This window comes from Podarcis cretensis, assembly GCF_951804945.1.
Source record: "Podarcis cretensis genome assembly, chromosome: 3".
NCBI classification, from domain to species: domain Eukaryota; kingdom Metazoa; phylum Chordata; class Lepidosauria; order Squamata; family Lacertidae; genus Podarcis; species Podarcis cretensis.
In genome coordinates this window covers 50,316,900-50,327,463 of record NC_137172.1, presented here as the reverse complement: position 1 = coordinate 50,327,463, position 10,564 = coordinate 50,316,900, and the positions used below count along the sequence as shown (strand labels likewise).

The 10,564-nt window shown below is 42.9% G+C and overlaps 1 protein-coding gene across 1 annotated transcript; it reads right to left on the bottom strand.

Annotated features, from left to right (window-relative positions):
- Positions 1-293: 293 nt before the first annotated feature.
- Positions 294-9,571, bottom strand: PDCD2 (programmed cell death 2). The gene is made up of 6 exons (XM_079971372.1): positions 9,194-9,571; positions 6,729-6,971; positions 4,544-4,693; positions 3,599-3,714; positions 1,092-1,208; positions 294-519 (listed from the first exon to the last, which is right to left on the bottom strand). The coding sequence occupies exons 1-6, from the start codon at positions 9,486-9,488 to the stop codon at positions 361-363; spliced, it is 1,080 nt and encodes a 359-aa protein (XP_079827498.1). The 5' UTR covers positions 9,489-9,571; the 3' UTR covers positions 294-360.
- Positions 9,572-10,564: the final 993 nt, after the last annotated feature.

The window sequence follows — 10,564 nt, the reverse complement described above, 5'->3', positions numbered from 1 at the left end:
CAGTTACCTCCATGGTGGAGGGAAGTTTGTTCTTTTACTGAGCATAGGGGGATGCTTTGGAGAAATCTAGCTCTAAAATTAAAGGTATAAAAATAAGACAACTGTCTGAAAAATCTTACCCAGCTGCCGGCATGGCAAAGTTTCACTACAATATAATAAAGCTACCTTAGCTAATGGTTTTATTAAAACAAAAAGGCAACTGTTATCATCTCATCACTGGATAAGCTCTTGCTTCTTTTGTTTTATCCATGTTTTGTGTAGATGTCCCAAGGGGAATAAACACAATTACAGGATTAGTTATGAAGTGAGATATTTTAATGATGCGGAGTTAAATGTCCTGCCATTTAAATTTTGTAGATATTAAATAGTGCTAGAAATATCCTGCTTCCAGACGAATTCTTCTGTATAGTGGTTGCCTCTGTTACAGCTGTCGGCACACGTATAAATAGCTAGTGTTCCCCAGTCGATGCTTTCTCCAAGGCTGTCAACTTTTAGGTGATTCAGAAGTTGTGGCATAATCTTAAACAAAACACAACAGAAATGTTAAGTTACCTTTTAAGCTACATAGTACTTTTGCTGTACTACATAGTTTAGAAGGCACAGTGATCAATTCTTTATAGTCTTCAAATCTTCGCTTACAGCCCCCGCAAAAGCAACAAGATTAGTTGGGGTGGGGGGAGAGAGAAAAATAGCACCATTCAAATACTTCAGCAAAATCTGTAGAAAAATTGCAGCAATTACCTGTCCTAAAAAGTTTATTTAGCACTTGGCCAATAAAGCAAGATGAGCACCGCAACCCCAGAGTCAGCCACGACTGGACCTAATGGTCAGGGGTCCCTTTACGTTCTAGTCAACAACCCGTTTTTAATTTAAGTAGACTATAGTTCAAAAAATGTGTATCATTGAACTCCTGACTTCCACAATTCAGGCTACACAGACTTTGGCAAGGATTGAAAGAAAATTTAAGTAGAACTAAGAATTCAGTCCTAAAATTCTCCTCTGCTGCATATATATATATATATATATATATATATATATATATATATATTACACACACACTTATTACACACAATTTAACCAGATTTCCATACCTGGAATTCAAATACTCTCTTACTACCACATAAACAGTTGGGGATGTCCGTCTCCTGAGGAATGTTTTCTGCAGAAATCCAGAGTGGGCCTTCTCCATCTCTACAGTATCTGATAATCTGAGATTAAGAGAGATCACAGATGGAGTTTTAAATTACATGGAAAGGCCCCAAGACTTCAGTCCCCTTAAAATTAATGAAACCTGAATTAAAGCTCCATTAATATCAATGCCAGTAAGCGCAATTTAACTTCTCTGAACTGGGGCAAAAGGTTATGAACGAAAATGAAATATATATGTCATCCCTTCTGTGGAACAATGCTGTGCTGCTGGTCACCCCACTCAAATCTTGTGCCTCCATGGCAATCATGTTAGCTTGTTTGCTCTACAACCTCTAGAACCAATCCTTGCTTTATTTCAGGATGCTAAGAATCAGAGACTTCCTTCAGAAAATGGAAGTCTTACTCAAATAAGAACATCCTTACAAAACAGTAAGAGATGAAAAGGAAGCATACTGCTGAAACCACTGATTAAAGTATAAATATGTCAAATACAGGCAACCAGCTATGGAGGCAATTGAACCAATAATAACAAGGGTTTTAAGGAGATTGCTGAAAAGTTAATTAATGTGTCTTCACTGTGGAAGACTTGGGACAGAGGCAACTAGTGACAAGAGGTGAACTTCCAAGACTTCCTTCTCAAGAAATTAAAAACCACAAGGTCTGAATGGTTTCTAGTCAAAGGTTCTAAATGACATCCCTTAGCAGCCATGGGATAACAGGACAGATCCTCCTCTGGATCAATAAAAAGTTAAAGAAAGGGTAGCAGAAGGAATAAGCAACAGGTTGCACAATAAAGGGATGTAAGAAGTGAGGTAATAATAATAATAATAATAATAATAATAATACTACTGGCTGGGTTTCCCCAGCCACTCTGGACGGCTTCCAATAAAAGATTAAAAATACATTAAAACATCAGACATTAAAAACCGGGCTGCCTTCAGATGTCTTTTAAAAGTAAGATAGTTGCTTATTTCCTTGACATCTGATGGGAGGGCATTCCACAGGGCGGGCGCCACTACAAAGAAGGTCCTCTGCCTGGTTCCCTGTAACTTTGCTTCTTGCAGTGAGGGAACCGCCAGAAGGATCAAAGTTGGAACCTGTGCCTGTTCATAATTTTTCAGGGGCAGTGAAGTGGCTATGCTTGCTGACCAAATTATTCTGGTTGGTAAAAACAAAAAGGGATTGAACAGCTTGAAAGGGATCTCCAAACCAGATGAATGGGAAATAAAGTGGCAAATGCGGTTTGGTGTACAATGATGAACACTAGAGCAAAAAAATCCTTACTTTACACTGATGATGTGTTGTGAGCTGACAGTGACTGACCAGGAAAGGCGTCATGGTAGGTAGCTCAATAAAAATGTGTGTGGCAGCTGTTAAAAAAAGGCAAATACCATGGTAGGGAGCCTTAGGAAAGAATTCTGAAAACAAATCTAATATCACAATGCCTTTATAGAAATCTGGCTGCAACCACATTTTGAGAACCATACAGTTCTATTTGTTGCATCTCAGAAAGAGATTGGGAGGCACACGTATGCCTCTTGTCAGGAAGAAAAAGGAGGAATGTAAGATGATGATTATTAATAAATGTAGGAGTAACAAAAAATGGTCAGAGAACTGTAGCAGTTCCACTATAAGGAAAAGTTACAGAGTTGGCTCTTTTTAAATTAGAAAAAATGAGTAGGGCGAGGGAACATGATATGGTGTAAAACATGCATAGTGTGAAAGAACTGGATCAAGACATCTTTCTCCATCTCTCGTGATACTAGAACTTCATTCAATGAAGCTGAATGATGGGACACAAACAGAAGTACTTCATCACACAGCACATAATTTAACTAAAAAAGAACTAGTTGGATATGCTATACAGTGGTACCTTGGTTTACAACCATAATCTGTTCTGGACGCCCGTTTGTAAAACCAGAACAGGTTGTAACCCAAGGCGCGCTTTCGCCAATGGGGCCTCCAAAAAAAAATTTGTTCATAATCCCAAAAAAATGGGTGGAATCCAAAAAAAGGTTGCAAACCGGGACACGCACTTCTGGGTTTGACGTGTTTGTAATCCAAAACGTATGCAAACCAAGGTACCACTGTATATAACAGCAGGAGAGAGCTATTCTCATGCCCAGCTCATGGGCAAGCTCTCCACTTCTGCCAATTTTATCATTTAAGTGTTTTTTTTTAAAATGTAAAACAATATTACTATTTCTCTTAGGTAGCCACCCTAAGCGGTGCCACTACCTAATTCCCCTATTACTTATAAGATTTCATTTGGGCCAGATTTCTGATCTTCACCACATATTTTAGTACTTTAGTGGCATGAAGACCTAGTGGTTAGAAAATTAAGCAATACTGACAGGATTCTAGGCTAGGTAACAAATGACAAACAGGCATTACTATTGAACTCATATTAAAAAAATAGAGGGAGCCACAGAAAAATGCATTTCAAAACCTGTTCTGGTTCCGAAGAAATTTTCTCTTTAAACTTCTGAAAAATCTTGTCATCTTGGGTTTCGTGTTTTGCCATTGCTTCCAATGAAGTCTCATCTAGAGAATCTGGTGCTTCATCTAAAACCCAAACAGATTAAAACTTTATAGTGTTAAAATCAGCAATACTATAGTTTTAATAAGCAAAAGTAAAATCTTCAGAAGGTTTGCATGAGAAATTAGAACAAAGTACAGTGGTGCCTCGCAAGACGAAATTAATCCGTTCCGTGAGGCTCTTCGTATAGCGGTTTTTTCGTCTTGCGAAGCAAGCCCATTGACAGCTTAGCAGATTAGCACTATTAGCGGTTTAGCGGCTTTTAGCAATCAGCTGTTAAGCGGCTTATCAGCGGATCAGCTGATAAGCGGCTTAGCGGCTTAGGAAAAGGGGGGGAGGGGAAAAAACCCGGCAGGAACTCGCAAGACATTTTCGTCTTGCGAAGCAAGCCCACAGGGAAATTCGTTTTGCGAAGCGCCTCCAAAACGGAAAACCCTTTCATCTAGCGGGTTTTCCGTCTTGCGAGGCATTCGTCTTGCGGGGCACCACTGTATGTTAAGATGAAGAGTCTGATTTTCATAGTGTAACTTGTTTAAAATATTCCTTTTTGTGAAATGTTTTTAAAAGAAAAGGCTGTGTCTTGCCAGGGAGATTATGCATGTAATCTTTTTCAAGTTTATGTACTTTTTGTTTATTGTTAATCTGTGTTACTTTTATACTATGCATTCCTTTGTTTGTCAAACGTTTCCTGATGACTAGAGCTTCCTGCAGCCAATCAGAAGCCACGTTTTGTTTTTCAAACGCTTTGGAAGTCGAACGGACTTCCAGAACAGATTCCGTTCGGCTTCTAAGGTACAACTGTAGTATAATTTAAAAATAGGTCTTGCAGCAAGGAAATTTATTCATACTACTTACCTGTATTGGCGGCAGGTGTCAATTCTTTTTTGTCCTGATCTTCCTCTTCTGTTTCACTGACGTTGGAGGAGTCAGTTTCTTCAGGCTCTATCACAATTTCATACTCGGGGAAAAGAAATTTATGATCTGGAATAACAACATCCAGCTCACCTACAAAACAAGAACCCAAAATTATTTTGATCATTCTTCCCTATTCTATTTTGTATATCAGTCTATTTTCAAATGATTTCTTGGGGGTGGGGGGCAAACTTTAAAACTAGCAAAGACAAATATAGAATGAAATGGCCAGCAGAATAAAGCCAGAGCAGAAGGCACCATTTTTTTATACAAAGCTGCAGTGTCTCAATTTTTCGATTTCTTTAAAAACCCTGCTTGTCTCTAGAAGCAGAAATGTCCCAAATTCAACAGTAACACCTCTAGCATTACTGTAGAGTTTTTATGTCATTCTACTCACAGAGACAAACAGGATTTTAAAGAAACTGAGGCACTGCAACTTTGCTTAAAAAAGAAACTTGTGCTGCTGGAGATGTCAAAGACCAAAAGTGGACTTTGCAGCAACGCCAGAAAATATGTAAAAACTATTTTGGAAAAAATTTCTGAATATAATAGAGGATATGATGTTTAGAATTCGTAGGTGAATAACAACAACAACAATGACTACTGTGTCACCTCCTTCAGGCCAGACTGTAAAAGGCCTTGCACTACCCAGGAAAGCCCTGTTGGATGACACAATGAGGAGGCAATGGAGGCAGCAAAGTATACCTTCTTTGCTGCCTTCACTGCCATTTGGTAGGCTTGATGATGAGGCCTCACTAGTGTTTGATTGCATTTGACTGGAGTTTTGCTCCACTTGCGTTTGAGCTGTCTCCCAGCTTGCTTCCTCATCCTAAGCTATGGAGTGGTACCTCGGTTGTCGAATGTAATAAGACCGTTCAACTTCCAAAACGTTTGACAACCAAGGTGCAATGGGCGGTCGGTAAATTCCATTGAGAAAATGGAGAAATGCGCCTCGGAAGCCGTTTGACTTCCAAGGCGCGTTCGAAACCCAAGGTTCCACTGTACCAGGAAGCCAAATGGGCTCCACAAAATGGGAGAGGGTGCTGAAGGGCAATCATGTCAATGGCCATTAGGATATTCCAGAGGCTGGCCAGGGCTTTGATATGAGCACCAGTTATATCAGCCAAAAAAATTCTCAGAGCAGTTTTAGAAATCCATTGGATTCATCAGCCACCAAGGGCAGACAATCCTAATAGATACCCAGCCTCTGCAGAGAGAAAAAAGGTGCTAAAAGTCTAAATCTCAATAGGAAATGATTAGACCATGACCAGAGACTGATGCCAATAACCTCCACTTTCAGATAACCCTCTTCACAAGGTCCCGAGTGTGGCCTGCCACATGTGTTGGGCCAATAACATATTGGAACAGCTCCATGGCCGCTATGAAGCACTGAGCCACTGTAGAGCCATTCACCTCATCATGGATGTTGAAATCCCCCCAAACCAGCAGTCTGTAAGCCTTCAACACCACCTGAGACTAGCTCTTGTCAGCTTAGGCAGGCAGACTGCTGTGGAGCTAGGTGGACGGTAAACCAGCAGAATGCCAAATCTGTCCCAATTGCCCAATGCCAAGAACGTGCCCTCTAGTTCTCCTGCCCCCAAATAGACAGAGAGCCTGGAAAGAGCTAATTTCTATAGATCACAACAATACCCCCTCCCTGACCCTCAGGTCTGCCCTGATGCTGCTCCAAATACTCAAGTGGACACAGCTGGGTAAGACCAACCACACCTTGCTCAGCCACCAAGGTATCAGTAATATAGACCAGATCAGCCTCCTCATCCAGAATAGGATGAGGGATGTCTTCCTCAGAGCTAACCTGGCATTCAGGGCAGCAGCCGCGGACCAAAGGGCTTGCTAACAGGATGACTGCAATGCCTCATGTTGGAGGACGGGCTTGCACACAGCATAGTCACTAACTGTGTGGGCCATGTACCCCTTCCCTGAACTGCCCCACATCCCATACCATACCTCCCCCTACCCTGAAACATTGTGATTGCACTCCCCTGCTCTCCCCAATTATAACAATTCTTCTTGGACTGCTCAGTTCTGAAGTAATCAAAGCCGATCTTCAACTGATAGAGACCCTCCTCTAAATCAATGCAAATTTCTAGAGTTTCAAATCGCTTACCAGACTGCAAGCATGAAAGCTTATGTCCTGCTTTCCAGTCCTTAACTTGATGGTCTTTGCTACAGTAATGAGCCTTGTGGCATTTGGAGCATGTTTTGCTTCCTAAACACCCACAGACTCGGCACAGCTTCGTTCCACATTTTAGCTGTAGATTTGCACAAATCGGCTCTTCATGGGGTGGCTCTTCCCGTGGTGGATCATAAGAGTAGGTGTCATTCTTCCTTGGCAATTGATTCCTAAAAACTTGAAAATAGAAATAAATTATTAAATTATTATTATATAAATATATATAAATTATTATTATATAAAAAGTATTTGTATATGCTTTTTGTTTGCTCTCTCTGACCTGGCTACGTCAGAAACTATACAAGTTGCTACACTTCTCCTTAATCTTTACCGGAGAAAAGACCTCTTATTCCAGAGGATCCAAAGCTCCTTAGGGGAGGGAGAGATCCACTAATTTTGTGATATTTATTTGGCAGCATTTGAGTGTGGTAGAACAGCATGAATGGCATGTATATAATCTGAGAGAAAATTCACTTCTCAATAGTGTCAAACTAAATTGGAGCTCCAAACATGCTCCAATTCTAGTTTAACAGTACCACACATTTCAGTTGGAATACAAACTGAAAAATCTCTAGCCACCATCTGAGGTAAGACTCACACTGCTAATGTTTTCTTAAATCCGTTTTTGATACTTTAATTGCTCCATTCAACAGACCAGTTCTGTCATGAAAGTATCAAGAGAAAGGCAAACATTGTCAGTTTAGGATCTCAGAGGTTGATTAATGTGTCACATTTTAAAAAAGCTGTTCTTGTCAACATCAAAGCCAGCCAAGACGTACCAGATAATACCTCCCTTTCCTTAGTTCCACTTCACCAGTTTTTTTATTTTGACATTTAATTCAAACATGGTGATTTATGGTGCTTAAAGGGCAGCACTTTAAGGAAAGGGAAGAAACATTCCCATCTGATATATAACTGTTGACGTGGGTTGTTGGTGAAAAAAAAGATTGCCTGACTCGCTTTATTTTTAAGAAAACTCTACCAAATGACATACACTTTATCCATTCATCATTTATATGCTGTAATCTTGCAGTTGGTTACTCACACAAAGATACTACAGATTTTAGTAGGGCCAAAATGACATGTTCCCGAGCACAAGACAGAAGCCACTGACAAGTCTCTGTCTCTCTGTCTCTGTCTCTGTCTCTCTCTCTCTCTCTCACACACACACACATTTTCAAATTCTATTATAAAGTTATGAGCTGGCCTTGTTTATTCTTTTTCGACTGACTTCCAGTTTTAGAACTTCTTCACAGCATTCTAGTTAAGTAAGTTGTATTAAGCCTATTTATTGAACTTTACCTGTACTTTTTTCTTTGTTTTAAACACTAATTTATTTTGAACTATGGATTCTTTTATTGACTGTTGTGTAGACTGCCTTGTGAACATCTGTGGTGAATAGCAGTCTATAAATAGTAGAAATAAATAAAACCAGATTTTTAGCTGTGCACCTAAGATACATTTGCATTTATTTAGTGAAAACATTTACCTCCCACCTCTTTACCAGATGTGTTGCAAGGCAGAAGCAAACCTGAAAGGATACACCTGACAAATATGAATCGGGGTGCACAGGATGTGAGCCAATGCAGATGTTACCACACATCTGTATCGTGACAAGTGGTAGGACTGAAGACACCTTGAATAAGCAAAGATAAGCAAACTCCTACAAAGGGAGCTCAGTAGCAGGGAGCTGGGCAAAGAAAGCTGCATTTTTATTTGAAATGGGCTGTACAGTACCTGCTTCCCCCATGTTCGATCGCCATCATCTCCAGGTAAAGGTAGGGAAGAAGACCCCTGTCTGAAACCCAGGGGAGCCACTGCCATCACCAGTATATGATACAAGCTAGATGGGGCAGTGATTTGCCTTCAGCTAGGGCCGTGGTTCCTAATGCGGGGCACACGCCCCATGGGGGGGCAATTCGAGAATGAGTTATTTACAATGAATGGCCTTTTAGGCTTCTTCCACGTGAATAGGACTTCACTTTTTGAATAATAATAATTATATGTCGCGGGGGGGGGGGTGCATCAGGATTTCAGAGATGCTTAGGTGAGACATGGCCCAACAAAGGTTGGGAACCACTGGGCTAGGGCAACAGTCTGTCTTCCTCAATGGAAGGGCCCAAATTTTAATAGGCACAAACAACAAAGAGCCCAGGGATAGGGAAACAGCCGGTCCACCCAATAACTCCTATCACCCCTAACCACTGGCCATGCTGGCCGGGGCTACTGACAACCGCAGGTTCCCGAGTCGGGCCTTGAGGGCTTCAGCTGCAATCCTAACTTGCCCCGCTGGGTTTAAGGGGAGGGGACTTAAGACGTCCAGCATCTCCCTCCTGCATGCCTTTACGACCGAGAGCCCTTCAGACGACACGAGGCCCCTCTCTGCCCGCGCCCCTCACCTCTCAGGCAGCCCGGGGAGGGGCCGGCGAGGCGGTAGCAGGCGGGCCGGCGGCAGCCGAAGAGGAAGAGGCTCCGGTGGAAGGCGTCGGCCCGGCCCGGCCGAGGCGCATAGAGCTGCAGCAGAAAGGCGCGCGGCTCCCCGCACGCGCCGCACTGCAGCTCGGCGGGGCCCGGCAAGCCCGCCTCACCCAGCCACGCCGGCCTGCCGCCCACTTTGCAAGGGAACTGCTCGCTGCGCAGCCGCCAGGCCGCCGCCTCCTCCGCGAAGCCCAGCTCGACTCGCCGCGAGGCCATGATGTCTCCTTCCCGGCCGAGGCGGTGGAAGCCAGCGGCAATGGAGTCCGCCTGGCGAGGGGAAACAACAGCGCCTCCGTTGGAGAGCAGAGGCACCTGCGGGGGTTGGGCTGGAGACGGTTCTTTCCCAAACGGCGCCTCCTTCCCCGCAGGACGGTCCTTGTTTAAAGTGGCGGGCAGCGGGGTGGTTTTCTTCCCAATTGGACCAGATTCACAAGACCCTCTGGTGGTGACAAAGAAGTGAGGTGGCTTCAATCCCCACCGCCTGGAATTAAAGGGATCAGAATCCTAGCTGGAATATAATCGAACCGAATTCCTGCCCCCTTCCAGATCCAGAACAAACACGAGCTGGCTCTGGGCTGGCCTGATTTTTACTCCGAATCCTAATACTGAATCGGGTTGTGTTTTTTAATGTCAGGGAACTCTCCCAACCCCCAACCTCATGGGCAACTTTCTGAGAGCCACATGCCAGTTGTGGGCAAAGCAAAAAGCCAAGGCGTGTGGGCAGCCTGAGCCGACATGAAGGAAGCTATGGACGCAAGTTTGTCGGGTGGGTTGTGTTGCAGATGATACACACAGCATACTCCATCCAGGAAAGCAAGAAACATTGTCGTTGGTCAAAGACACACTTCAGCCAGATAAAAGCTTTCAAGGAGGGTGCAGAGCATGGGCAGTGTGACCTAGCTGGGTAGGGGTGAGACCTGGGATAAACCCTAGAACTGGATAGGGACAAGTGGGCCACCAGGTTTTACACAGCTTCCTTTTCACCAGCTTTATGCAAAAGCAAATTTGCCTAACAAGCAGAGGCAGGTACCTTTAAATAATTGTGAGGAGAGGATATGGGACAGTGGAGCTTGTAATGAAGAAAAGCTGCAATTAATAGAATCTCCTTTTCCATAGTTATTCAGGTACAGGAACTATGTCTTCTTCTAGATATGACCAACCCAAAGTATGTTCAGATGACCACATTATTAAGGTGCCAGTTACAGTCACTGTTGTGTCTATTAGATTTGGGAGGTGAGGATTCGTTTTTGGTCATATGAATTAGCTGCATGAAAGAGGAAGATAAATAGAGA

What these genes read in the sequence shown, in the direction of transcription:
- PDCD2 (XM_079971372.1), bottom strand. Translation starts at nt 9,488, where the DNA reads ATGGCCTCGCGGCGAGTCGAGCTGGGCTTCGCGGAGGAGGCGGCGGCC. An exon ending in CTCCCCGGGCTGCCTGAGAG is followed by an intron (nt 6,972 to 9,193) that starts GTGAGGGGCGCG and finishes TCTATTTTCAAG; the next exon opens with TTTTTAGGAATCAATTGCCA. An exon ending in GACACCTGCCGCCAATACAG is followed by an intron (nt 3,715 to 4,543) that starts GTAAGTAGTATG and finishes TTTGGGTTTTAG; the next exon opens with ATGAAGCACCAGATTCTCTA.